This window comes from Numenius arquata, chromosome 1 (assembly GCF_964106895.1).
Source record: "Numenius arquata chromosome 1, bNumArq3.hap1.1, whole genome shotgun sequence".
Taxonomy (NCBI): Eukaryota; Metazoa; Chordata; class Aves; order Charadriiformes; family Scolopacidae; genus Numenius; species Numenius arquata.
In genome coordinates this window covers 120,460,216-120,488,034 of record NC_133576.1, presented here as the reverse complement: position 1 = coordinate 120,488,034, position 27,819 = coordinate 120,460,216, and the positions used below count along the sequence as shown (strand labels likewise).

The following is a 27,819-nucleotide window of genomic DNA, read 5'->3' as shown; positions in this document are numbered from 1 at the left end:
GGAGAGCTTCATCCATCCGTCTGTGGGGAACAGCCCCTGACCAGGCATTGTCTGAGAGGTCACTGTGTGGCACAGGTTGAGATGGTGCCAAGGAACATGCTACCAGATTAACAGAAATTGGCAGTGCTTGTATCTCCTCTGCCTTAACTTTCTCTAATTTATCGGTATAGATGGATTCACTTCCTACTCAGACAGGATGAGCACTTTTCTACAAATCCTGTTATACCTCTTGTTCTTCTTCTCTCTAAGGAGTTTTTTTTCTGTTTGTGCCCTATCTATTTTAGGGTAGGACTCCCTCAATTTCTCTCATTAAAGCTTTTCTGTCTTGTCTGGAATAATGAGATATTGAGTGGAAGAAAAGACGAGAGCCCAAGAATGCACTTATAAGATCTAATGTTAGAAACAATTAGCTGGGAGTGGAAAGGCTTGATCCCAGCCTTGTTCCAATCATTCTTGAATGGGGTCAGCATATATGTGGACCAGTTTAATTAAACTGGTATATATTGCAACTCCAGTTCTATCAGTATCGTGTTCTGTATGGACACCATGCCTGAAATTTGTGTTAGAGACGACAGCTGAGAAAGTCAGTCTGTACAATATGCATTTGTCTACTTTGGGTAGGTGGGAGAAAAAGAATTTGGTCTAAGGTATGTAAATGCTATTTAATTTGTATATATTCATCCTAAATTCAAACAGTTAAAGCAGCTCCTATATTTTATAATTATTTTCTTTTGTCATGTCATATCTCTCTGTCAATTAATCTACATTCCATAACAATCCAATTAACAAAAGCCTGTCAATTTTCTGTCAACATGCAGATGTACAAATTAAATTAATTGATTCATGCTGCTTGAGGTAGTTCTTTCCTGTTCCCACTATGAGAAACATGAAAAATCTTTCTTTGACAAGATTATTTGTAAAAAAATACAGCAAATTAGCAAATTGAGAAGATAAATGTACTTCTAGACAAGATCAAGTTGGACCTGGTGCAAATCACGTCACACTTCTCCAGTATTTCAAACCCATTGTTCTTTCCACTGCTGTATAATCAATGAAAACTTCTGTGTCTACTAATGTGCTGAGAAGAAAAGAACAGAAGTGCCATTATTCAGGGCCAGGAGTTTATCTTCAAAGCTGACTGCCAGTGTACCAAGGAAATCAGTAGATGGCATTCCCTCTAAACATACAGTATTTCATCATATTAAAGTATTTTTCTGTGATCATGTGTAAATAATTAGCACTTTAATAGAAATTAACTGTATATATTTCTGAGTTGTCTTTTAGAGATATTGATGCATATTGTTTGCAGGCTTGCACAAAGATACTTACAGCAGTTTCTACTTAGTATTTTAGAGATTAACCACACTAAAAAACCTCACAGCTTAGAACTGAGTCTGTTGAAGTTCTTGGACACCTACTTTACTTTGAAGTACATATACCTAAAATGTAAGTCTTCAGGATCCTCACTCAGTTATTAATTCTTTTAATCAATAAATACTCTATGGCTGTATAAAAATATTTTCTTCTGGCATGCCAGACCTACTAAAATATTGACAGCACTGAAAAGAAAAATACTTAACCTTGTCAGAGCCTTCAGAGTAAGCATTCTCATTTCTATCTCATCTGCTGGGCCTAATCCAGCTGGTATTTTAATTGCATGCATTTTAGAGTGAGCTCTGACAATAAGCAGCATCAGGAGAAGAAAAGGTGGTACTGCAACTTCTCTCCAGCAGTCCTACAGCCAGCGTGGTGACCCTGGAAGCTGGACACTTGAGTTCCCTTCCTCTGGAGGAAATAAAGGCTCCAAATAGTACCTTCCTTCTCTATGCAGTGTAAAATATCTTCAACAGAAGAGACTGAGAATCAGTCCTAAATCCCTTCCAGCAAAGACGTGGTACCCTTGGTGTGCCTGAATCACTTGACCTGTATCATGTCAGACAGCAGAGGCTTTGGTTTGTGTTTCCCATGCTTGTGCTGAGCACTGTAGACATGGTGTTGATGAATGGGAAGGATGAGAAGAAGAACCAGACCTGCAGCACCAGGGAGTTTGACAACAGCCAGTTTATTTGGGCCTCTGATTTGTTTGAATAAACAAGGATCTACCTATGCTACATAAATGGGCAATTTCATTACTGCTGCTGGGCAGAAATAGGAACACTAAAACACCTTAATCAAGATATTTTAGGAAAGTATTGATAGGGATCCATTTTTGCTTCACTTACCCAGTTAGTTTGCTGTTAAAAAAAAAAAAAAAAACAAACAAGACTGTTTAGCACCTGTTCACTGAATGACAATATTTTCTGAGCTCGCTTTTTGCAGGATGCTTCTCAGAAATAAAAGCATGTGCTTCAGAGGATCTTTAGAGAAGAACCAAACTGAAATCAGTGAGGCAGCACCTGGGTATGCATGTCCAATAGAGCATGATGTACCGCAGAGTGCAGCCCTCTATCCTGATCATTTTCAAGTAGAATAATTATTGGGTTTTTTGGCCTAGTTTAGGACATTATGGCCTCTATAAACCTTTCCATGCTTGGTGAGCAATTAAAAGCAATAGTTTGCATCTGCTGAGTGAAGCAATAAGCGATTTGTATAGGACCTTATGGTGCGCATCTCTCGCATCAGCTACCATGCATGTTTTAGGAAATACCTGAATGTATTTCTTAGCAGGATCAATCATCCATCACCTAATGCCATTTTAATGTAAGAACTAACAAAAATTCATATTTCCTTTGAGAATTACTGCCTGGAAGATATTTAACATTTATGGGAGTAGGCATGGTAAGGCAGGTTCTTACTGGGGAAGAAGCAGCTCAGTGTCTTTCAGTCCCATGGACAGTCTGTGAATTACCTTTATTAAAAAGTGCTGAAAGGGAGTCTTAACTGCTTTGAGCATTCTCTGTAATTTTAGTTCTGAACATAGATTTATATGATGATTCTATCAAATAGACACTCAAACTTATGTGATGCAAATTTTTAATTGATCAGGTGGTTAGAAAGGGAAATATTTGGGTTCAATTTATATCCGCTTGCCAAGCCAATATGTAAAGACTGTCTTGCACACAATTACTTTAATTTTTGGAGTACCAGATCCAATTGCAAATACTCTTGCAGCTTTTTGAAACTCTTCTAAGAATCTGATCAGTAACATTTGTTAGATACATGGAGCTAAACTGGCATTTGTTGTGAAGAGTTGAGGGTCCTGCCCTTACATGGGATGTTTGTAATTTTAAAGAATTTGAGCCTCCCTAACCAAAAAGGATGATGCTGCAAAGACTTCGCTAATTAGTTTCTATGTTAAAAAAAAAAAAAAGATGATAGACTCATACCAATCAAAGAACCTTAGCAGTTTCGACACCAAGAACGTGAACGTTTGCCTTGATCAATTCGTGAGGGATTTCCTAAATTCCCCAGAAATCCAACTTGAAAGCATGACTCCAGGCACAGTTTTGAACAACATATTAGATCATGTAAATAGACTTAATCCAATTTCAGTACTTACAGGGCCACTATCCTTAGAATAGCTGGGTGCTTCACGATTCTTAATGTACTTAAATGAGTCACTAAATTATTAAGACCACAATTCAAATTATTAGTAATTTATATAGAAAGTTGAAGAAAGCTGATGTAATTATTCCATTATTCTACTCTGCTTTGCAGGTCCTAAAATGGTAGAATTCCATGGTCAGCAATTTCAGATCAACTCAAAGGACGGCAAGCCACTTTTTACAGTGGATGAAAATGAGGTTGTAATTGGCACAGATAAACTTCGAGTCACAGGTTTGTAATGGTTTAAGAAATGTCCAAATAATAGCCACAAGAAAAGCACAATAAAAATGGTGGTTTTAAATACATCTTTGTGTGTGAACACAGGTTCTCATTTTACCTCACTAGGAAACAGAAATCTGAAGATATTCTGACCTCTTTCAATAAATAATCATTAGAGAACTTTTAACAGCACAATGACAATATGTATATATAAATATGTGTATATGTCTCTCTGTGTGTGCGTATTTTATTTTAAAGCCATTAGTGATTGCAACTCTACTGGTGCGGGTATTTTTTAATTATTTAATGTTTCCAACGCACACTGTTAACTGAGGCTAAAAAAATTCTAGATATTCCATTTTGAGTTGTATTGAGTTTTGTTTGTGAAAACCTTTTAGACTGATATTTTTATGCGGTTTTATCTTTCAAAGTATTTCTGCTCTGTGTGTAGCACATATGTCATAGGATGGTGGTATTTGTAGTATATTTAAAATGTCATCTGTCAAAAGACAAGTTTGTCTTAGGCCATTTCTGCAACTCACCAAAGTACTCATTTACAAAGTAAGATGTCAAAGTTATGACATGAACAACTATTTCCTTTTATATGACCTGGTAAAGTCAACCTTCATTTTCCAGGTGTAAGGTTGCATTAAAACAGGTACATCAAGGTGTGATTTCTCTGTAAGTGGAAGAATCCATCAGAGGAAATACTGAAATTATCCTATAACTTGTTTTCAATTCCATTTTTAATATTTTTAACCTGATTGCAACTGTGGTGCGTTGACCTTAGCTGGTCACCAGATGCCCACCAAGCTGCTCTGTTACTCCCCTCCACAGCTGGACAAGGGAGAGAAAACATAACGAAAGGCTCATGGCTTGAGATAAGGACAGAGGGAGATCATTCAGCAGTTACCGTCACAGACAAAACAGACTCAACTTGGGGAAATTAGTTTATTACCAATCAAAATCAGAGGAAACAAAAGCTAAATCTTAAAACACCTTCCCCCCACCCATCCCTTCTTCCTAGGCTCAATTTAACTCCTGATTTCTCTACCTCCTCCCACCCAGCAGCGCAGGGGGATGGGGAATTGGGGTTGTGGTCAGTTCATCACATGTTGTTTCTGCTGCTCCTTCCTCCTCAGGGGTAGGACTCCTCACTCTTTTCCCCTGCTCCAGTGTGGGGGTCCCTCCCACAGGAGACAGTCCTCCATGAGCATCTCCAACATGGGTCCTTCCCACAGGCTGCAGTTCTTCATGAACTTCTCCAGTGTAGGTCCCTTCCACAAGGTGCAGTCCTTCAAGGAACAGATTGTTCCAGTGTGGGTCCCCCTCAGGGTAACAAGTCCTGCCAGCAAACCTGCTCCAGCAGTGGCTCCTCTCTCACAGAATCACAGAATGATATGGGGTTGGAAAGGACTTCTGGAGATCATCTAGTCCAATCCCCCTGCCAAAGCAGGTCCACCTAGAGCAGGTTGCATAGGAACATGTCCAGGCGCGTTTTGAATGTCTCCAGAGAAGGAGACTCCACCACCTCTCTGGGCAGCCTGTTCCAGTGCTCTGCCACCCTCAAAGGAAAGAAGTTCTGCCTCATGTTTAGGAGGAACTTCTTACATTCAAGTTTGTGCCCATTTCCTCTTGTTCTGTCACTGGGCATCACTGAAAAAAGACCGTCCCCACCCTCTTGACACCCACCCTTTAAGTATTCGTAGGCATTGATCAGATCCCTCAGTCTTCTCCAGACTAAAAAGACCCAAGTCCCTCAGCCTTTCCTGATAAAAGAGATGTTCTAGGCCCCTAATCATCTTAGTAGCCCTTTGCTGTACCCTCTCCAGCAGTTCCCTGTCCTTCTTGAACTGGGGAGCCCAGAACTGGACAGAGTACTTCAGATGGGGCCTCACCAGGGAAGGATAACCACAAGTCCACAGGTCCTGCCAGGAACCTGCTCCAGCTCAGGTTTCCCACAGGGTCACAGCCTCCTTCGGGCATCCACCTGCTCCAGTTTGTGGTCCTCCACAGGCTGCAAGTGGATATCTGCTCCACTGTTAACTTCTATGCGCTGCAGGGGGGCAACCTGCCTCATCATGGTCTTCACCACAGGCTGCAGGGGAATCTCTTCTCCTGCTCCTGGAGCACCTCCTCCCCCTCCTTCTTTACTGGCCTTGGGGTCTGCAGAGTTGTTGCTCTCACATATTCTCACTCCTCTCTTCAGCTGCAGTTGCCCATGGTTTTTTTTTTTCCTTCTTTTTAAATATATTATCACAGAGGCACTACCACTGTCACTAATGGGCTCAGTCTTGGCCAGTGGCAGGTCCATCTTGGAGGCAGCTGGCATTGGCTCTATTGAACATGGGGGAAGCTTATAGCAGATTCTCAAAGAAGCCACCTCTGTAGCCCCCTGCCTCCAAAACCTTGCCACGCAAACCCAATATAGCAACTGTCGTGTTTAACTTTTGATAATTATCGGTCCTCTGAAATCTTGAGGTCTTAATTTGAATGGATATATTCATGTTTTTTCACTGTGCAAAACTACAAATGTGGTAGTAACTATACAATTAGTGTCTCAAAGACAAAGTTAAGTTATAATAAATGTGTTAATAAAATTTGTTTATGCCTGAGGGTTTTATCTTAAGTCTTTTTACTTTTTAACCTAATTGAAATTACAACTTTGTTTAAGAAGGAAACCATATCAAATAATTATTGTTTGCCCAAGGGATGCTAAACTTTAATAGAAAAGTGTGTTTAACAAAGATATGAAAAACTGCATAATTGTTAACTGATTTGGACAAGGCCTATCTCTGCTCAGAGTAAGTAAAAATCACTCACACGAGTTGAAATCTTTATGCTAAAACATGTGTTCTTACTTGTCCAATATGAATCTTTACACTGCAAGGATAATTGTTTACTTTAGCAGATATTATAGAAAGACACATTGCCTGTTGCTTTTTTATGCTGTAGTACAATTCAAAAGCAAATCCATTCAAGTCGGTGAGGTTATTTCAGTGTGAAATTATATGTGAGAGGAGATTCATGCCTACTTTGCTTCAAATTAATTTATTAAAATTGTCATTTAGATGGTACTATTAGCATGAAGGATAAATTAGTAGTACTTTGCGTACTGAGATAATTTTTTAAACATTTTAGATAGAGAACAAGATCAATGTGAAATAAATTTTGAAAAGTTCATACCATAAGAAACGCACTGGAACAGCCTGCCCAGGGAGGTGGTAGAGTCACCATCCCTGGAGGTATTTAAGAAACATGTAGACATGGCTCTTCAGGGCATGCTCTAGTGCCCGGGATTGTTGGTTTGTGGTGGGGTGTTGTGTGTGAGGTTGTGGGTGTGGGGTTTAGTTGGTGGGTGCTTTTTTTTTTTTTTTTGGTGTGGTGTTTTGGGTTTTTTTTGTTTGTTTGTTTGCTTGTTTGTTTGTTTTTGTGTGTTGTGGTTTTTTTGTTTGTTTGTTTGTTTGTTTGTTTTTTAATGTGGTTGGACTCGATGGTCTCAAAGGTCCCTTCCAACCACTAAGATTCTGTGATTCTGTGATTCTGTGACTGTTTTGGGCTTAAAATACGCAAAGAATATTTTGCAGTTTTTTATGTGCAATATAGTGAACTATTTGATTTTACTTCTCCTTATTTATGTGAATTATGAAAAGCTCAGTAACAATTTGTAAGAAAACCTGACAGTTTTCAACTAAAAATATAATACAGCGAAGTGCAAATGTCTGTGATTTATGGTACTTCAGGAAAAATGCAAAAGTCTAAGAATAAGCTAATCCAACCCAACACCTCAGGAATTGTCATTTTCCAACAATTTGGTATGTTTGACTTCATACTATTGCAGTTCAGACATTTTCTGGCCCATGTGGTAGAATAAAATTGTGGTAGACCCTCTCTCTGTTTTCCTAAGAAGATAAATGCCTGGGGAAAGCCATGATCAGTGAAGTGTCTCAGATACCCCATAGGGTCACAGAGGGGTCTAGATGCCCGTGTTCAGACAACTGAGTTGAACCCACCGTCAACACAGGCAAAGCAACCTAGAGCATGATTCATCTCACCGTGAAGGAGACACCAAGTCCTGGCACGCAGAGAGCTCTTCTGCCCACCAAATGCGGTTGTCTACATTAGGATGAGCTCAATGGCTCGCTCATCTCCCTTGAATATAGTGGCTGAGTTCACATGATTAAACATAAGCATCCAGCAGTGTTTGAAACACCTTAGCCTATGTGAGACACCACATGGTATTGCTGTACCAACAGGAGACACTTCCTTTGATTGTGGTAGCTGGAGGCCAGGCAGGATGTACAAGGGTATTTTAGATGACAGTTGGTACCTACGATCAGGCAACTAAATTCTCCCTGTAGCTCATCTGAGACACCTACACCATAAACACTTAAATTTAAATGTATGAAACTGAAGTTCAACTTAACCCTTGATGACAATTAATGCTACCTGAAGGAGCATGTACTCCAATTACAGCCTCTCTAGTATTATTTCAGTAATGACCTGCATCTTTTGCAGACATTTATCATGCTACTACAGAGGTATTGAACATCAGCATTTTGTTCTGGTAGGGTTTTATACATTCGGTTGGCATTGGTGACAGTCGAACCCACCTGGTAACAGTGTATTGGCTGGCAAAGAGCCGATTGCTTTCTAACTAACAATATTTCCATGGCAGGAGGAGTGAGGTCACAGCAGTGGCTGGAAACAAAGTTCTGCACAAATGACTAGAGTCCATGCCCATAGGAGGCCTGTTTTTCCACTCCCTTGCCTGCTCTGCAAACTTGCCAACGAGAAGCCTGTCCATAGAAGGGAGAAAATAGGGTCAAGTAAATAAAATTATATGCAATACAAAAATAATTAACACACAGCAGTTATAAAATGATCTCAACTACTGCACAAAAAACCTATTTAACAAGTACAAATAATAATTTATATTTCATGACTTTTGTATCAGGTCATATTTTGGTGATTAATAGATAAGAAATTAAGAGAAGGCAGTTGCTTACCCTCCACTCCTCTTGAAAAAAAGCTGACAAGGCAGAGGGGATCAGTACCTTTATGAAGAAGGATATTATATCACTCTTTCTCCAGTTTACCACTTGTCCTTCTGCTTGTCTTTCATAATCTCTTAAAGTATTTGTTGAGTGTTGTTGGTGATTTTCTTGTGCTCTGTTCTATAGGAAGGTTTTTTAGGTTTGAGTAGTTAACACTGAAGTGCAATGTGAAGATGTGTGTTTAAATTAAACACTTCTGCTCAGAAGGTAAGTTAAGTAGGAGACAATTTGAGGATATGAATAAACATTCTGTTAGACTTCGAAGAGGCAGATAGTCCTTGTTTGATAGTGTGTGGGAGGGGGTGTTAGTGAAACTTGCTGACTTTGGTTGTCTTGTTAAGAAAATTAATATCTTGATCTTGTGTATTTTAGTATTAAATTATGTTATAGTCATAAATGATAGTCTATAAAATAGTAAATATAGTAATATTCATATCATAATTAATTTTATATCTTTACATTTTAAAAGATAAAGTAGGTAATGAAGTCAAGAAGTTGATTTAGGGCCGTTTTCAAAAAAAAAAAAAAAAGCCTGGAGATTATTTGGTTTATTTATTGTCATACTCTTCAAACTTAATGCTTAAAGACAACTTAAAGACATTTTTCTCACAGGAAGGCAAGGTTGCTTGCTTAGAGGTGACAACTCTAGAGTATGTAAATAAGCCTTTTCATTCCCTTTTATACCACATCCCCCCATGCTACTATTAACACTAATGTTTCCAGTTGGCTTTCTTCTATTTGCCCCTATTTCCACACAAGCGATACTGTCTTCTGTCACCACTGACCTGTCTTTCAGAGCAGGGTGCCTGTTTTAGGAAGCAGGGAGGCCTAGGATGCATTCCCTCCTCAGCCCAGGAGATGTCGATCCTGCAGTCTCACCTCCTTGTAATGCCATACAACATGTTGGGTGCCCAGTGTGAGGGGACAGCTGGGAGCAAGCACTCTTCATGTCTGCCAGCAAATTGAAGGTCCGCCTCTGGCTACGTGCTCCCTCATTTCTTTTTCTTCTGTGATTCACCTTCAAAAGGAGAAGCAGAGGGTGAAATCCCTGGAGTTCACTGCTAAGCATGGGTTTCAGTCTCCTCCAGTGAGGAGGGAATGGTCCAATGACAGTGCTGTTTTATAAAGGCGTTTGGAAAGATTATTTTTAATTAAAATGCTGTAATTCCTGGGTTTTAGTGCTGACTCCAACAACAATACGCTTGGGCTCCTCTGGGGAGTTTGGCCTCTGCTCTCTCTGCCTTGTTTCTAAGCCAAAGTGGCGCATAGACCAAAAGACCTGCCATCCGGCACCAAGAGCAGATCCCTAAAACAAGGCTTGGCTTTATTTCTAACCAGGCTTCAGCAGCCATGATTGCACTCAGGCCTCACAAATCTCTCTTTGTATAGATGTTCTCTCCCTTCCTCCAGTCCATTTTTCCAGAGTCCTCTTGCTGACATCTCTTTGTGTGTGTCTGATCATCTTTAATGCAAAAAGTACAAACCTTGATGGGAATGTAAAAGTTGGACTAGAAGAGGCATCTGATTTATCAGCTCACATCTCTTTCATAGACAAGTAGGTCTTATAATTTCTTTTATAATCTTATCAAGCTACATCTGAAATACAAAAAAACACTGCTTATTTTTCTATCACCAAACATGAACTTAAGTCTAACAGGTGCTGCAGGAGAAATACAAAAGGCTGTATATAAACAGGTCCCAGAATGAAATTAGGAAAGCCTGTGAGAAGAGTTCCCTCCGCTGCCATGAGCTCTTCCTTCCTCGTGTCTTGCAGCTCTGCACATCCCATAGCAAGACATCGTGAGGGCACCTGTGGCACGTGGCATCCCACACGTGCTGTGAGGTGTCTCCAGCAGCCTGTCAGCCCACTCATGAGCAAGCTGCAGATCTGGTTTTGAGGGTGGGTTTAAGTGACCTCAAGGCTCGGTAGGGCATTCTGAACTGTAGTTAGTAGACTTCCGAGTAATGAATTTTAGGAATGTTGTCAAAGCAAAGCCATCAAGATCAGAAAATATTACTGGACAAGTTAGTTTGAGCTTAAATCATTAAGAAGGGAGCTCCTATATAGAGAGGTGACCTGATAAAGTCATATTTGCAAAATAATGGAGATATCTCTTTATTAGTGGCTTGTCCTTTTCATTCTTATCGCCTCTTTCCCACTGTCTGTGTCATCTGAAATCATTAGTAATTACCTTTTTTCTTCCAAGTCCATGATAAAATGTTACATCACATTTGGCCCCACTAGTAACACATCCCCTCAATCATAGTTCTCTGTTTGCAGTTATGTTTTAAGATCTATCAGACAATTTTAATCCATATAATGCATTCCAGGCTGATTTGTGTTGCTCTAATCTCTTAATCAAAATGTGATGTGGTATCGAAGTAAATGTCTATGAAGTTTTATTACACCCATACTATTACCTTTATCAGCCAAGCTTGTCGTCTCATTTTCAATTCAAAGATATAAATATATTCAATAATGTCATACTCAGTGCTATACTGCATACAAAAAAGGTGCAAGAAGTACAGAAGATGGCGTTTAATTAATCTGCTAGAGGACGTTAGTATTTTGTGCTTGCCTTTCACATTCGGATACCTCAGTGTCTTGACTTTCACCTAAGTGAGAGTGAGAAAGTGCAACTGAATTTCTCATGTTTTTTCATGAAGCTGCTGATACAGATACTTAAAACCTTTAATTCCACTTCTAATCCATTTTGGAACTGAAAATCGATAATGATGAGCTATAGTGATTGTATGGATTTCTAAAGATGACAGAGAAATTATATGAAAATCAGGCAGAGCCCAGAGTAGAGCTTTTCAGAATCTGCTCATGCGGGTGATGTCTAATGTGGAGACGGAACTCACCAGCTGAGTTTGAGAGACACATCTTTTCCTTTTGAAGTCATTATTTATTATTTTGTCAGTGGTAGTGGATGATACACTGTGTTCATGTAGTTAAACTACTAGGCTTCACTTTTTATTACTGTGATTATTACTCTGATAGCTGGATATGCCATTTCATGATTCTGTGAATAGCCATTAATGTTACTTTTGCAAAATATTAATGGAAATGATGATTTCCTTCCCTAATCTTTTTAATAATTGTAACTGTATGGTTTATAGCAAGTGGACTAAAGACAAAAAAAATTTTTTTCTTACACCTGCACATAACAGGAATAATCTGTAAAAATGCAATCATAAGACTAGATTTTTAATAGTGGTAAAACGGTGTCCTACCATATTAGGTTCCGTGCAGCTGCTCCAGCATGCACTGGCTGTTTCAGTGCTTTCAATCCGAGGACTGTATCCGCAGTAATGACGCACTTTAACATGCAAACAGTTAAGGTGCTTTATGAATGTGCCACTCAAAAGACTTCACTGGAATAGGGGCTCTTCAAGAACAGGCTAGAGAGGCGAGGGAGAAGAGTTGCCCTTTATGTGGGAGAGCAGCAGGAATGTCTGGTGCTCAGCCTCGGGAGGGGTGAGGAGTGGGTACTGCAGACCACCTGATCGGGAGGAAGCAGATGAGGCCTTCTTCAGATAATGGGAAGAAGCCAGGTGATAACTGATGGGTCTTTCTCTCCAGAATAGCAGTGTTATCAAATGCTCGGCTTTTCATACTGACCTTAAACCGAGATAGAAATGGATCTTGTATCCAGAAACTGCGCCAAGATCCTTACTATGTGATGCTATTATTTAGATATCAAGAAATTGGCACAAAGTCAAATTCTACCACCGTGGCCATTGTATGTAAGGATGTGCAGCAGTGTAGCAAGATGTGACATTTGAAACTATGCAGTTTCATACAATTGGCATTGTAAGAAGCTATGCACTCATCAAAGAATGGGAATTCACTTGTATCTTCATTATACCTCATCCTATGACACAGTACACTTAAGCTGGTACTGAAAATTGCTGAAAATTTTTAACAACTGTCTAATGGAAAAGGAAACGGATTCCAAACTATACACGAGTGGAAGAGCACACTGTAGAATGTATGTTGGTATAGTAAATGTCTGCATGAGTAAGAAAAAGGAGTGGGAAAATAAAGGAAATTAAAAAAATGCCTTCCAAGGTCATCAAGCCAAAATATGCATCCACAACAGCATTTTTTTCTGTCAGGACTGCACTTTCACTGCAGATCTGATGGTTCTGACAGTTCTCACATCCCACTGATTTATACCACGGAGGAGTCAGGGAGTGGATACAGTGGATTCCTTTTGGATGAAACCGAACTGGGAAATGGGCTCCATGAGTGCATTTAAGTTCATCAAAACAGCAAATATGTTTTAAGTCCACAGGATGAGGCTGGAGTTGGTCGAAGGTAAAATCCCCTAAATCTGAGCAGCAGATCTTTAGCACCAAGTGTATCACTCTATAAATCCACCCTTTTCAGGTCACATTACCTCCTCACGTAGACGTACCTAAAGACTTCCCAGAACTACAACTAGAAGACATTAAGATCAAGCTGTCTCTCCTGATGAATCATGTATTTGGAGCTCATTCAAAGTTACTGACAAGTCTTTTGTTAGCACAGGTAGCATAGTGACAGCATATATTTCGCTGAAATTACAACTCATTCACTGTAATCCAAGATGAAAGTCTGGGCGAGGAAAAGAGTGAAATGCTTGCTTTGCTAAGAATTGTCAGGTAGGACATAGTGGAATGAAGGACAGTGAGGCATCATGATATATTCTCAAAAGACCACAATGTCAGAAGAATCACATTTGAGAAAAACTTGAATTCATTACCACCTCTAGCTGGCAAGTAAACTAAGTCAGAAATTTTGACAGATCAGCATATCACTGCAAAATATCCTAGTTGTACCAAATCAGCATTTTCAAATTATTTAATTCCTTAGGGTTTTTTTTTCATCATCTCCAATGTGTAAGGTTGCCACCTTGTAACACCCTCCAGCACAAATACAAGAACAGGAGAATAAACTATGTCAGGCCAGCCATTGGGTTTTATCTTGCAAAATAATCTTCATGCTAATGAAGGATAAAAGTCCTGTCTGAATTAAGGGATTTTGTATTTTCCAGTGTTATAATCATGGCAGCTAGCAGATTCCAGAAAGACTCTTCTATTTAAACTGACGATGAGGATATCGACAGCTAAACAAAATTTAAATAGAAGCTTAGAAATCCATGCTTCCTTGAAGTGGTGAAGTGATTCAGTATGGCAGTTCTTATATTTTGTGCCCTTCTCTTCCATCCAAGCTAAGGGGATTTCAGTCTAAGAAATCATGATTTCAGCTAGAGCTCTTCTCAGAAAGCAGCATGATTCATGTTTTCTTAGGATATCCTGAGAACTTTTCCCCAGACCTCATGAAGTTACAATTCTTCCTATCAGTTGGCTCCATGATGTATTAATTAATAATAATTTATTAATAATTAATTAATAATTAATGGTATCTCTTGGTTTGACTTTTTTTCCATTTTACCATCTTCTCTGTTGTTGCTCCCACTATTTTTTATTATGCTTTTCCTTTTATACCACATCTAATACTGCATCTATACCATCTATACCATGTTTTCTAATCATCCATTTCCCCTTGTCTTTCCTCTTTTCTGCCTGATTCTACATGTACTATAACTTTTTCATCCCAATCTCATCAAGTCTTCCAGACAGACCATATTATAAAACAGTTTTCATTTGCTTGCATGTGTATTTGCATTTTATATATTAACAATGATAATATTTAAATAAGCATGCACATGCATGCATGCATATTCACCAGCCCATGGCTCAAGGGCTCTTGAGAGTTTGTTTCTCTAGGTGGGAGCCCAAAGCCCTGACTTAGGGCTTTCTACAGCCTTTCCTGAGGGTAACTGCATTCTGTTTTAATTCAAAGAGCAGCCAGAAAAACTACGTTGAGTGATATCCTAGCTATTAAAATATATTGCCTTACTACATATTTACCTGAAAAGTGCTTAGATATGTGAATGCTCTAGGGTGGAGAAGATCACTGAACCTAAGGCCTCCCTCAGTTTTGAATGAGTACCTTCACAAAGCCAGTGAACAGAAGGTGAGAGACTCCACCCTTGCTACAGCTGGTGGTGTTTAGCTGCTTTTTTGAGCAATCTCAAGCCACGACAGGGGCTTTTGTATTACTTCAGCTAGTTCCCTGATCCTCGTGAAGCTTATGCAGGAGATGGTTGCTGAGCTGGTGATACTGCAATGATGCTAGTCCTCAGGAGAACAGAAATGAAGGTGCTTGGAGAACTTTCAGGTCCAACAGAGAGGTTCCTGGTGAGGTTGGGTGCCTGCCTGTTGTGGGGACAGTTTGGAGCTTGCGGTTTTGCACAAGTTCTTTTGATAGGGTATGTCTTCAGAGCTGAAAATAGGAAGATGCAGAGGAGGGCGCTTACATGAGGCCTACCTGTGGAGGGCTCAGGCCCCCTCTGTAGAGCAGGTCTGCTCACACTGAACAAGAAGGCTCTGAAGGAGGGAGAAACGTTACACCAACAATTTACTTCATCTGCTGCCTGGTTCAGTGCAGTAGATGCATTTATCAAGTCAATATTCACACTCATGATGAAGAGGGCTTGCAAACCGAGTTTCCTACCATCTAGCCAGATACTCAATCATCATCACGTTATTCTGCAAGACTTAGACACTTCTCTTCTACCAGCACCTATGTTTGGAGGGGAACTGAGGGGTGATGTTGTGTGGAAGCTGGCAGTGTGAACATGCAATATTTAGGTATGTCATTAACTGCCTGACCATAATTTTCTTTACAATCTAATTGCTCTCTTGAACCTCAGCACCTAGGACCTAGGTTGCAAATTGGATGTTGTGCTGTTGTAGGCAGCCTGCATTCCTAAATATGTTAAATGTCCAGGACCTAAAATTCATGTAAGTCGTTATTTGGATTTATCCTCTTAGCATTCAGTCTTGCTTCTATTTCACACTATAAATCCTCAGAGGAGGACCAGCATCCATCGCATGCTGTACTCCCTGCTATGAACTCCAGTCTTGAAAACTCTTTATTATCGTAGTATTTCTTGCACAAATTAGCTTAGAACCACCCAGAAAGAGTACATTGCAAGAGTGAAAACACTAGATGCAAAGAAGAAAGAGCAAGGTTAAAAGTAGGTGGACTACAAAGAAAAATTAAAATAATGACTTGTGACACAAAGCCATGGACTCTTATTTTCAGGAAATAATCTTAATATGCAACACAAATAATCCTTTCCTACTGATGATTTGCTTTGCCCCACCTACATAGGTACTACTACGCTGTTTCTTCCCCATTGGGGAACTATCTGATCGCATAGTTACTACCATTCTACATGCATAAATGTCATTTTATATTCAGCAAGTCTGCCTAAAAATAGGGGGAAATTTTTGACAAAGCTACATGCCAGAATTGTCCTAGGTATAGAATAGTCTAAAATAAATAATATTATTCAAATCTGTAATATTTGCAAAGATGTTGTGGGATTTTATTTATCTCTATGAATTGTAATGGAAGTTACATTGTAAAAACCTTATTTAATTATCTTGTTGTCCCAAGTAGTTTAAAATTTCTCTATCTTGAGACTTTTTAGATTTCATTTTTAGAAATTACACCTGTACTTTTACATTACCCGTATGTTGTGTTGTTCCAGTTAATAGTGTGGTAGTAGGACTGTATCTATATTTTAATTGCCTCATTAATTGTTAATATATGATTTCTATCTTAATTTCTGGTATCAAAGTGCCCATATAAATCACTGTTGCTATTTTTTTTACATTTGAAATTTTACAATACGGTATTTTTCTTTGTTTTTCAGGGCCTGAAGGAGCACTTTTTGAACACTCTGTAGAAACACCACTTGTAAAGGCAGAAGCTTTTAAACAGCTTAGGTAAGGATTTATACATAAAAACATAAATCTAATAAATAAATGCTATTTGCTGTAGATATTAACATTTTACTGAACAAGGGATTTTCATAAGCATTTACAGAACTACTATTGGGGTTTCTATTTTATGTGTCAAATTGTTGTTCTGAAGGAAAATTATACATTGCTCTGCAATTTTGAAATAAATTATGAATGATTTATTGCTGATGGTTAACATTTAAAGCCACATAAGATACTATGGAAGGTTTTTCTGTAAATTTGTATTTTTCAATTTTGAAACACTTAAGTATGACTTTTTCTGTAATAGAAGTTGCTTGTCTGCAGTAGGTCATCGACCTATTCTTAGTAAATATTTTTAGAAATTAGTATCAATCTGAGGAAACAGACTAATAAGAAAAATTTGAAAATGTGCAAAGCTCAGTATAACTAAAAAGCAGTTTGGGGTGAGAAAATCATTATAAAGTCCCTTATATGTTTCAGAGCTCCTTAACTCTGGGATAGCATTTCTTTTTGCATTATTCTACGTAGTTTTGGGAATTGAAAATTGTATGTTGGTTATGATGAGGTAATAAAATCAATTTACTTTCTGTTCATGAACATGCTATGTTTCTTTTTATAAGCCAGTTCAAAGAAAGATTTGAAATGAAAGAGGATCTCTTTAACAATTATACTTCTGTCCTTTCGTACCTTGGCAGTCTGCTATGTTCTGTCATAATTTCTCTTCTTAGTGTTTCTTTTCTAATAGGGAGAACTATTAGAGAGTAGCAGAAGATGATTAAAGCTTTCAAGAACACTGTCTGTTATCTTGGTGACTGAATTTTCAAATTGAAAATGGCAAATGAGAGGGAGACTATTAAGATACTTCTTTTAATTTTCTCCTTTATACTTAAAATTTAATCACAGTAAGGTACCTTGTGCTTGCATTTGAAGACAGAATGATCTCAAGACATTAGTTTTTACATGTTGGTCTCCACTTTCAAAAATGTGTTTCTTCTACTGTGGTAGAATCTGGATGTGCCAGATTTTGACCAATATGTAAGATTGTGCATTGTGGTGAACGTTGTCTGGTTTTGGAGAGAGTGGATTCATTGTGTTGTAAATTTGTCATTTCCTGTGATTATCTCAATTTTGATAAAGTAGGACATCGAGTTTTGTAATTACAAAGCTAAGAAGCTCTCTGCAAATTTTAATTGGATACGTATCAATTATTTTCTGTGGTTGTTACTTTGCTTCAAATGCATCATCAATTAATAATATTTTAATAGGCTTAAAGCTAAGAGTTTTATCCTACAGCCATTATGCTATGTTACATTTTACATTCTTATCTGTACTTTGTTTAAAAACAATTACACTGTTTCAGACTACATCCAACTATTGTTATTATAAATTTTTCATCTGTTTTTGAAATAGAACATAATCTGAAGGAAAACGTTGAGATTAATTCAAAGGATTTGTAAAGTTCTCCTGCATGGATGAGTTTACCTCGTGGCTTATCTCTTTATAATTTTTACGATGTCAACTGTAATCACATGTTTCAATCTAGAATGTTGCTTTGTGTTAGCAGAGCTCGAGTGCAACAGTTCAGTTAAAATCCAATTCAGTTCTGTCTTCAATTAACTTAAATTAGTGGGAAGTACAGATTATTCCAGAATTTACAGAAGTTATGCTAATACATATTATAATGTCAAGGCAGTACTTATATGGGCACATCAACACTGATTGTTGTGACTGACATTAATCATAGAATTGTCTAGGTTGGAAGGGACCTTTAAGATCATCTAGTCCAACTGTCAACCTAACTCTGATTAAAAAAAAAACATCGCTAAACCATGTCACTGAGCACTAATATCTCACATCAATCTAAAGCTGCTAGATATCACAGCTGTGCTAGAAACCGAGTTAGTGTAACCCCAAGAAAAATGCTGAATATCAGGACATGAAGCTGTGCAATGAATACATCACTCACTCATGTCCTGGCTGGCCCCTGAAACTTACCCAAAGCGGTTCAGAATGCCTCATTCCTTTAAATTATTTTTTTTTTGCTGTCTTTACCACCCGTAATCAGTGTCAAGTGTGAAAGCAGAGATGGCAATGATTCTGTGGAGGGCTTCTGGGGAGGATTGAGGAGCAAATGCATTTGTCTGCAATGCAGACGCCAAGTTAAGATATAAACAGAGAAGAGCAATTTACAAGGCTTATACTGGGAAAAGGTTATTTTCAAGGGTAACCTTAAATGTCAGTGTAAACAAAATTCATGTGTTCTGTTGTGAAGGGGCTGAGACAAGTTTACTAATGAATGGGAATTTTGTAATGCTTTATAGATATTCTGTTTCATTCCACGCTGTTAAATATAGGAAGTTACCTACTGAAAAGCACTTCAATGTGAAAATTTAAAACACAATTTTAAGTGTTACTTTTTTATTTTAAATTTGAATATGCTTCCTTTCAAGATTAAGGTAGTGAGTATCAAGGTATAGGTAATATAAGCTATTTGCTCACCTTAAGCATTATCTCCACACTTTCACCATCTATTAATCTTGTGGTATTTTTCCTCTATTTTTCCTTCAGTGGTTGTGCTGTGCCATGTGAATGTGATATACTGGGTGAATGTGTTATAAAGCACCTTGGTATGCAGCATTAAATATAGGGACGACCGCTTCAAGAGCCATCCACTTCAAATGTAGTTGCATGTTTCAAGAAGCTGACCGGAAAGCTGTTAATGCTCGTAACTTTTCAGCTTGTGTCATATGAACGGAGGCCGCATTCATTCTCTGTCGTTCAGATTTAGGGCAGTATCACAAATAAAGCTGACACAAATGGCCCTCTGAATTACACGTTCTGCTGGCTTTCCTGTCCTAATGCTGAATATCAAGATAGACGACTTTTCTGGAAACAAAGAGATAAGTGTCTTAGAACATATCCTTTTATAGCTAAGTAATGGAGACAGAGCAATGCAATTATACTGTGGTCAGTAACTGTCTTTTCATCCTGTAATTTGAAGGAAACTATATAGAGTCCTTTTCAGTCTAATAGATTGAATTCATGACTCATCCATAAAGAAAAAAAGATGTGGTTGCGCTTACTTCCAACTGGTAGGAAGAATTATAATAACAAAATCTACATTTCAAAACTGAAGCATTCCTAGCTTTAAAATAGCATTGACTACTTTTGAATTCCTTTCCTGGAGTTCTTATGTCTATGTAAGATACTTGGTTTCCATTTACAAAATTTGTTAAGGCTTTAAGTCATAGTAGAGACATAAAATCAGGGTCTCACATGAAATAAGTGTCCATTAAACATCTCAATGGCATGGTTACAGGCAACTGGAAGATTTGGGTATATCCAGGAAATATTGTCCCCAAACAAACACCACAGAGGAGGTACCTGGTTTAAATTAGCCCGTTGTAATTAATGAGGACAGAAATATGTCTGAACTCCTACTCTCTGCAATCTAGTTGTCTTATATAGTCAAGTGCTGACACAGCTTCCAGCTGCAGGAGTGCTTCTTTGACAGCAGTCCCCTGTCTATTGGGATGTATCTTCTTTCCTTTGGCTGAACCTGTTCTTCTGTGTGGCCATGGGACTGCAGGAGAGCAACCAAGAGGAAACACAAGTCAGTCTTGTGTTTAGGGCCTTCAGCCAAGAACAGGAGGAGACCAGGGAGTTGCAGTTATGATTTAGATGAATGTCCTGACCACTAGATTATCAGATTATCTCCTCTTTATTTGCTCTGTTTCTTGCCAGGTTACTCAGTTGTGCAAAGACTGACATTCAACCCAGGGCTGACCATAATCCAGCTCTTTACTCCCACCAAGCTGTTTTGTAGTCTGATAAATAGAGGTAACAAGTACAGGTTTCATTCCCCTCAAGATGAGGAAGGAATTGAACAGATGCTTCATAATCCTTGCTGAATAGCAAAATCAATAGGATTGTATTATATATAATATAACATTGTATATATTATAATATATATTTTAGATATTATTTAGAATATTATAAAAATGTGGAAAGTGTTGTCTCTTCCAAGGTTTTCCATTAAAGTGTCCACAGCCTTTGTGCTTTGGTGTGTATTTGGCAAGTAGAGAACTTGCCTCAGTCAGATCCCCTGGTGCTTCCATGGACTTGAGCTCTAACTGCATCACAGCAAAGTTCTAATGGAAACCAGGTACCTTGCTTTCCAAAAGAAGGAATTGAAACAGAATTATAGAAACTTATGTTCAGACACGTAACTTGTGACACAAAATGTAGGTGGGAAATGTATAACAGCAACTAATGGAATGAGCTGATGTAGACAGAGGCATTTTTAGCAATTGCCTAAAAGCCAGCTTCTCCCCAGGTTCCATGTTAGGTTCTGGAAGTAGCCTCTTCTGATATTATCCAGAGTTTCATGCCAGCACAAATACCCTTTTATCCCCTTTACCAAATAACACTCTCTTTGTGCAAAACTAGTGTCTCGATTTAGACATTTTTCCAGTCTGGTGCTAACATATTTTCCTGATAATTTATAGCACTTTAGAATATTATGTAGCATATTATTCTATTCCTCTTATATTTCATATGCTTGAATAACAGGTAACTCATACATAGTTTTGTCATTTTGATACTGTTCACTTCTTGTGATCTACATGTCTTGCAGTTTTCTAAGAGAAAACAATGGATCAGCAAAGCTGTGTAAATCTCAAACCAATGTTTCTCAACTGAGCACTTGTGTTTCCCAAACTAATGGAAATGTGCTTACAAAAATGACATCTTTCAATTTATTAACTAACTGTATACTGTGCATAATGAGTATGATGCTCATAGTACTAGCTTTGTTCTTGTATTTGCCATAAGTGGATGTCTGACAGCCAGCAACTGTGTCTTCTGAGCACAAATCCCATGGGAAATCACCTTTAGCACAGTCAGTTTGTGGTATTTTGCCAGTGCTTCTACTGAAGGTTTACATCCAAGTTCAAAAGTGACCCACATCATTCCACCTTTCTTGCATTTGAAAAGCACTATAGCAGGGACGATGTCACTATTCCAGACAGACAACATTTGTCAGACTATGATTATAAATATATATATATAATGTTATCATTTAACATACTATTTAACAGCTTATGGATATATTCTGAAAAGATTTCAGTATTTCTCAGGGAAATGGACCTATTTTAAACAAATGTATAATATTGGCATTGATGAAAACTTTATAACATTTAAGAAGCATTGGTTCGTATTTTAATGAAATACCTATGACCAACACTGAAAATCATCGAAATATATATTTACTAGCTTGTGATTTACCTGTTATAGAATATTGATAGTTTGAGGACATAATTATATGCTTTGGAGGTATTTGGTTAAGGTAATGTACTGTACTGATGGGTTGCTGGTAGACCTCCCTATCTATATATTCATAATAAATATATTCCCTTTAATTTTGACTTCTGTCCTGTGGCTTCACTTTTCTTATGGCTTCTGCTTCTCTCTGACTCTTTATGAAAGCTTACTTTTATCCTTTCCATTCTCCGTTCATAATATGATTTCCTTTGCACTCAAAGTATAGACTTGCTAGGGTAAACTGTGTAATAAGACAGAGAGAAGGGCTGGAAACTGAACTTGTGGGGTTTTATGTGTGTACGAATAAGAATTATGAAGGAAATATAGAAAGAGATATATAGAAGCCAACCAGAGTAAGAACATTTGCTAAATCATTGCTTAATCATGTTTGTAATACTAATGCTTACATGCTAATTGCCTAAAAAAAAAATCTGACTAATTGAAGTACAGTGATTTTTATTTGCATTCATTATGCAAATCAAAAGCCCAGTCAGTCAGAAGAGAACAAACTACGTAATGGAAAAGTAAGTCTACGGTTATGAGTCAGTATTTGTAAAGTATTTCTGCTCCCTGACTGGTGAGATATTTCCACTGCAATGTAATTTTGTGAGCCCTGGCATTAATTTGCTTGATATGACTTAGCGTTCATATAGTTTATGGCATTCAGGTTAACTAAGAACACCCTCAAATACTACTTTTGGAAGCTTAAAGAATTTCTTTCTGTGCATCTGATGGACTCAAATCTATGAAAAGGCATGGTTTAAAAGGATGGTACAGGACATCAACATGTTTATCAACTTTTCAGAAACATTTCTGACTCATATTTGAAACTACCTTATTAGCCAAGGCTTCGGTATTACTTCATATCTAGTCTTCTTTTAAGCAGGGATTTTTCTTGAAAATATTAATCTTAAAGTGAAAAGCATTTTCCGAGAACAATCTGTTTGCTCTGTCTTGTGTTACTAGCTATTTGTGTGCACCTGTGTTCTTGCAAAATCTTGTTCGTTGCAATTTAGTTTACAAACTACACTGCTTCCCCTGCAGGGCTTATATACCAATGAATGTGCGTGGACTGTGTGACCTTAGAGTTACCCCTGCTGATTAGATCATCCTCCCTTCTGTAATTCTGAGTCTGCAGAGGGACTCTGTCCTGCTCTCACAGAAGATGTTTCTCTCCTGAGGTGGGAGGGACATTTGGTGGTTGGTGGGAACAGAGCCTCGGCTCTCCTAGTGAGCCTGTGCTGGCAGCCAGAGCTGCTCTCTTGAGCACCTACAACACGTTCCCTGTTTCGAAGGACTGCTGGCCTCTGAAGTCCATGAGTGAGTGATAGATGTCGCTATCAATACAGACTAGGGGATGAGGTATTAGGAAGCAGCCCTGAGGAAAGGGACTTGGGGGTGCTGATGGATGAGAAGCTGGACATGAGCAGGCAGTGTGCACTTGCAGCCCAGAAGGCCAATCACATCCTGGGCTGCATCAAGAGATGTGTTGCCAGCAGATCCAGAGAGGTGATTCTGCCACTTTACACTGCTCTGGTGAGACCTCACCTGGAGTACTGTGTGCAGGTCTGGAGCCCTCAATATAAGAAGGACATGGACCTGATAGAGAGGGTCCAGAGGAGGGCCACAAAAATGATCAGGGGGTTGGAGCACCTCTGCTACGAGGACAGGCTGAGGGGGCTGGGGTTGTTCAGCCTGGAGAACAGGAGGCTCCGGGGAGACCTCATAGCAACCTTCCAGTACCTGAAGGGGGCCTACAGGAAGGCTGGAGACAGTCAGTTTACAAAGGCCGGCAATGACAGAACAAGGGGTAATGGCTTTAAACTGGAAAAAAGCAGATTTAGATTAGACATTAGGAATAAGTTCTTTACCATGAGGGTGGTGGAACACTGGAACAGGTTGCCCAGGGAGGTGGTTGAGGCCCCTTCCCTGGAGAAATTCAAGGTAAGGCTCGCCGAGGCCCTGGGCAACCTGGTCTAGTTGGGGGTGTCCCTGCTGACTGCGGGGGGGGGTGGGGGTCAGACTAGATGACCTTTGAAGGTCCCTTCCGGTGCAGAGGATTCTATGATTCTATGGTTCTATGTCTCAGTGACAGCAGGAAAGGAAATCCATGCACCGATGTTAGTAGTTAGTAGTTAGTTTTTGCCAGGCGAGATCTCCCTGAGAACACGTGCCAGGTTTCTGCCCACCATCATCACTGGCTTTCCCTTAAGACAGTCAGGTGGCTGATGTTCTTCCTAAAGCCTCAAGTTTTCAGAGATGTACCTTAACACGTTATAATCAATAGGAGTTATTTCTGCCGCTTGTACGGGACAAAACCATTTACCTGTTTTCCATAGCTGCCTATGCCAGTCATGCAAAGGTGTAATGATTTCTACACCTGCACCGCTGAACTGAGTACTTGACAATGTCAGACTGCTCAGTGAGATTGCTAAAGTGAACTTGTCGTCAGTGATTACAGCAAACTCCGCCAGAGCGCAAGCTACCGTGAAAATTTCATTAATGATTGTTGCAGTTATAGACACCTTGCAGATGAACACCTGGAGCCCTCTTTGGAAGTCTATGATTGTGCTGTCACTCGTCTAAGACATAAAGTTGAGCTGGGTAGAGCATCCTTTACATTATCTTTCACCTACATACCTGTCTGCACATATGTCAAGGGAGCTGGCGGGGGGAGGCATGGAACAGGAGTCACCCACCATAAGGATGTGCATGTGGCAAACACTGGAAGAAGAAAGGGAAGTATTTCCTAATAACAGTCATTCTTCCAAGATATATTGTACATGTGTGCAGTCACTACTCACACTCCTTCCCCTCTCCCTCAGTCCGTGCATGCAGCTGTGATACTTCAGTTGTGAGGAATGTGAAGAGAGCGTGGCACATTCAGCCGCTGTACTAGTGAAAAAGAAGAGAGAGGAAGGGTATGACCTGCTTGTCAGCATAAGACCTCTTCACTTGAGTGTTTCTTTTCATGCAGAACAAGTGGACACTATGAGCAGCGTGTACTGAAGGATTCCAGTTACTTGAAATCTTTCTATGCTTCTGCATATTAAAGAAAAAATTGCTTGAGGTGTATAAAAGAAAGGCATGGAAAGTTTCAACCTGGAAGATAATTTATGAAAATCAAGACTCATAATGAAAATACTAACCGGACTTTTATAACAGTGATGCAAAAAGTGTTATTATATGAGAGTAAAATTTTATAATACAATAAGTTGTTTTCTAATATCATTAAAGTAATTTGAAAAAAGATAGCTATGCTGGAAACATCTGTGATGTGCCAGATTCAATCACATTCACTGGGGCCTTGGCCATTTTTAATTACCTGGAGAGTCAGCATGTCATAAAATTGAGGTCATCAACAGAGACCTCGTTTAAATTAGCTCTACTTACAACTCTTTATCACAACTGTCAGTCTTGAGAGAAGCTTCTATTTTAATCATATCTCAGTTCTGATCTTTAGTCTTCATTCCCTCAACAACTCTGCATTGAGTGACAGTGGACGAACAGGCAAAACCACCTCAATATTTAAGATGGATGGTGAATTAGTAAACAAATAACTATACTGTAATAATCACATCTGCTCTGCTTTTCAATAGGTTATAAGCATTGTTTTAAATTGCTTTTATAGTCTTTTTCAAAGTACCATTAGAACTGGGTGCTGTTTTATTCTTTTTTTAAGAGAACACGTACGTGCATTTGTACTAGAACTTTGAACATTTCTTTTATAGAATAAGCTCTGTTAACCAAAACCTTGGGAACTGGAAACATCTGTTATTCAAATCTGGCTTTGTAATTGTGCTGTGCACAGACATCACCCCTAAGCCATAAGCAGTGTTAGTGCCTGCTGTGCTTCTGCTGAACAATTCCCTTGAATCCAGAATCTCGTAACTGAGATGTACTGGAATCATCTGTTGCCACTCATTTCAAATTTAGAACATAAATACGAAACAAATTTGGAACACAGACTATTTCAAGAAATAAAACTAATGATGAGAATTTTTTAATTCAAAATAAAAGAAGGGAAAATATGCTGAAGAACATACCAGCTGACATCTTCAAGAGCAGCAAATACTCCCAACATTTAAGAATGCCACCCAGAAGGAATGGAGTGCTTCAGGAATCTGCCCTTTATCCTTGATCATTTTTAGCATAAGACAAGCATAAAAGAAAAAAAAAAAAAGAGAGACTGACTTATTTAAAAATCAACTACACTTCCTATACAGATGGAGTAGGGTTAAAAAACAAAAACAACAACAAAAAAACCCTTTATCTGTATCTGTTTGGCTGATCCAAAATGATTTCTTCGTTGTTCCTGGGTGTGACTCAGCTGATAATTCAGCACACACTTCTGGTTACCATTCAGCTCTTACATATTCGGGGTGCATTCATACAGCAGAGTCCAAACCTAGAGGACCTCTGTGTGCCCAGAATAAACAGATGCATCTCAGATGCTCGTCCAGATTTAGAATTACCCCTCTTCAAGCAAAAACACTGATTCACCATTCACTTGCTGAAGTGAAGGGGCCCTCCCAAAAACACACACAGATGCATTTTCAGAGACATTCATATACCTGGAGCATGGCCTCAAGGATTTACAATTGCTTGGGCAGGTAGTTCAGGTGGAATTGATTCAACTCATTTAGACTGTAGTTCTATCTACACCAGATCCCATCACCTCTTTGTGGAAAGCAACAGGTACCGTTAGGGCATATTACACTTTATCCTAATAGGGACAGCTAGAATAGATCAGATCAATTATGCCCTAGCAGTGCCTATTTCTCTCCCTTCAACTTGAAGGGTACAGGGGATCACCTATACTTCTTACTATAGGCAACTGCATTTGTTCCGAGGAATCACGCCCTTATCGACTATGCCATATTTGGTTAAGCTCTGAAGAAATGAAAATTCATCATAAGAAACAAGGCCACACACTTTGCTGGAAAATGTTCAAATCTCAGAGCAAAGCTTTTCCACTTGTAACCCTGTATTCCATAAATTCATCTAAATTGTTAATCATAGTTTATATAACATTGTAACGAGGATTAGCAAAAGCTGTCAATTACTGGCTCTTGTTTGATATCAGGCATGAGGTAATGAGTCCTTCCAAGCTAATAATTAGCTTGGAGGCCCTGGCTGTGCTAGAACCTTATCTTTTCAGAAAAGTCATGACACCATCATACTTGCCTAAAATAAGTATCTTCTCTTTCTAAGTTAGTAAAAATCCATAGTGGTCTTATACTCACTAAAGACTTCTGAGAATTTCAAAGTACATTCTTAATGTTTTCATTTTCTGAATCTCTTCTTTCTTCAAAACCTTCTGCATATCTTCTGCATCAAATTCAGACTTCTTTTTTATACTAATCTTAATAATTGTGTGTCAGCCTCCTGTGCTTGTATTTACATGTATATTTATTATCTTTTACAGTTCTTCCGTTGACTCCAGCAATTCTTGTTCTGAGGGTTTTTCTGATCTTCTGTACTGCTCTGCATCACTCATCTCCAATGTCTTCCTGCAATTTAATTCTTTCTTAAAGCTTACAAATCTGCAAATTTGTATCAGGAAAACAGCACAATCTCTCTTTTCTTCTTATCTTGGATCATCAGATTGCTCACAATCTTGCGTGAAGCACAAGAGAAAATAAAGCAATCTTATATTGTTTATGCTTTTCTTTCATGGAGTTCTTAACAAAGAAGTCATTAGAGAAACACAATTCATTTTGGTTTCTTGGGTCCTTCAGCTCTAACATTGCAATGCTTAAAATTTAGGCACCCTGATTCAGCAGTAGAACAAGTAGCAGACTGCACTCCAAGCTGTTTGACTTAC

The 27,819-nt window shown here is 38.7% G+C and overlaps 1 protein-coding gene across 5 annotated transcripts in view; it reads left to right on the top strand.

Annotated features, from left to right (window-relative positions):
- The window catches only part of SGCG (sarcoglycan gamma), a 143,418-nt gene that overhangs the window by 100,073 nt on the left and 15,526 nt on the right, over positions 1–27,819 (top strand). For 4 of the 5 annotated variants that reach the window (XM_074160318.1, XM_074160310.1, XM_074160326.1 and 1 more), the window contains 2 exons: positions 3,658–3,777; positions 16,601–16,673. In XM_074160318.1, coding sequence (XP_074016419.1) covers positions 3,658–3,777; positions 16,601–16,673 — 193 coding nt within the window. The remainder of the gene's footprint in view (positions 1–3,657; positions 3,778–16,600; positions 16,674–27,819) is intronic. The other variant, XM_074160303.1, reaches the window with a different exon arrangement.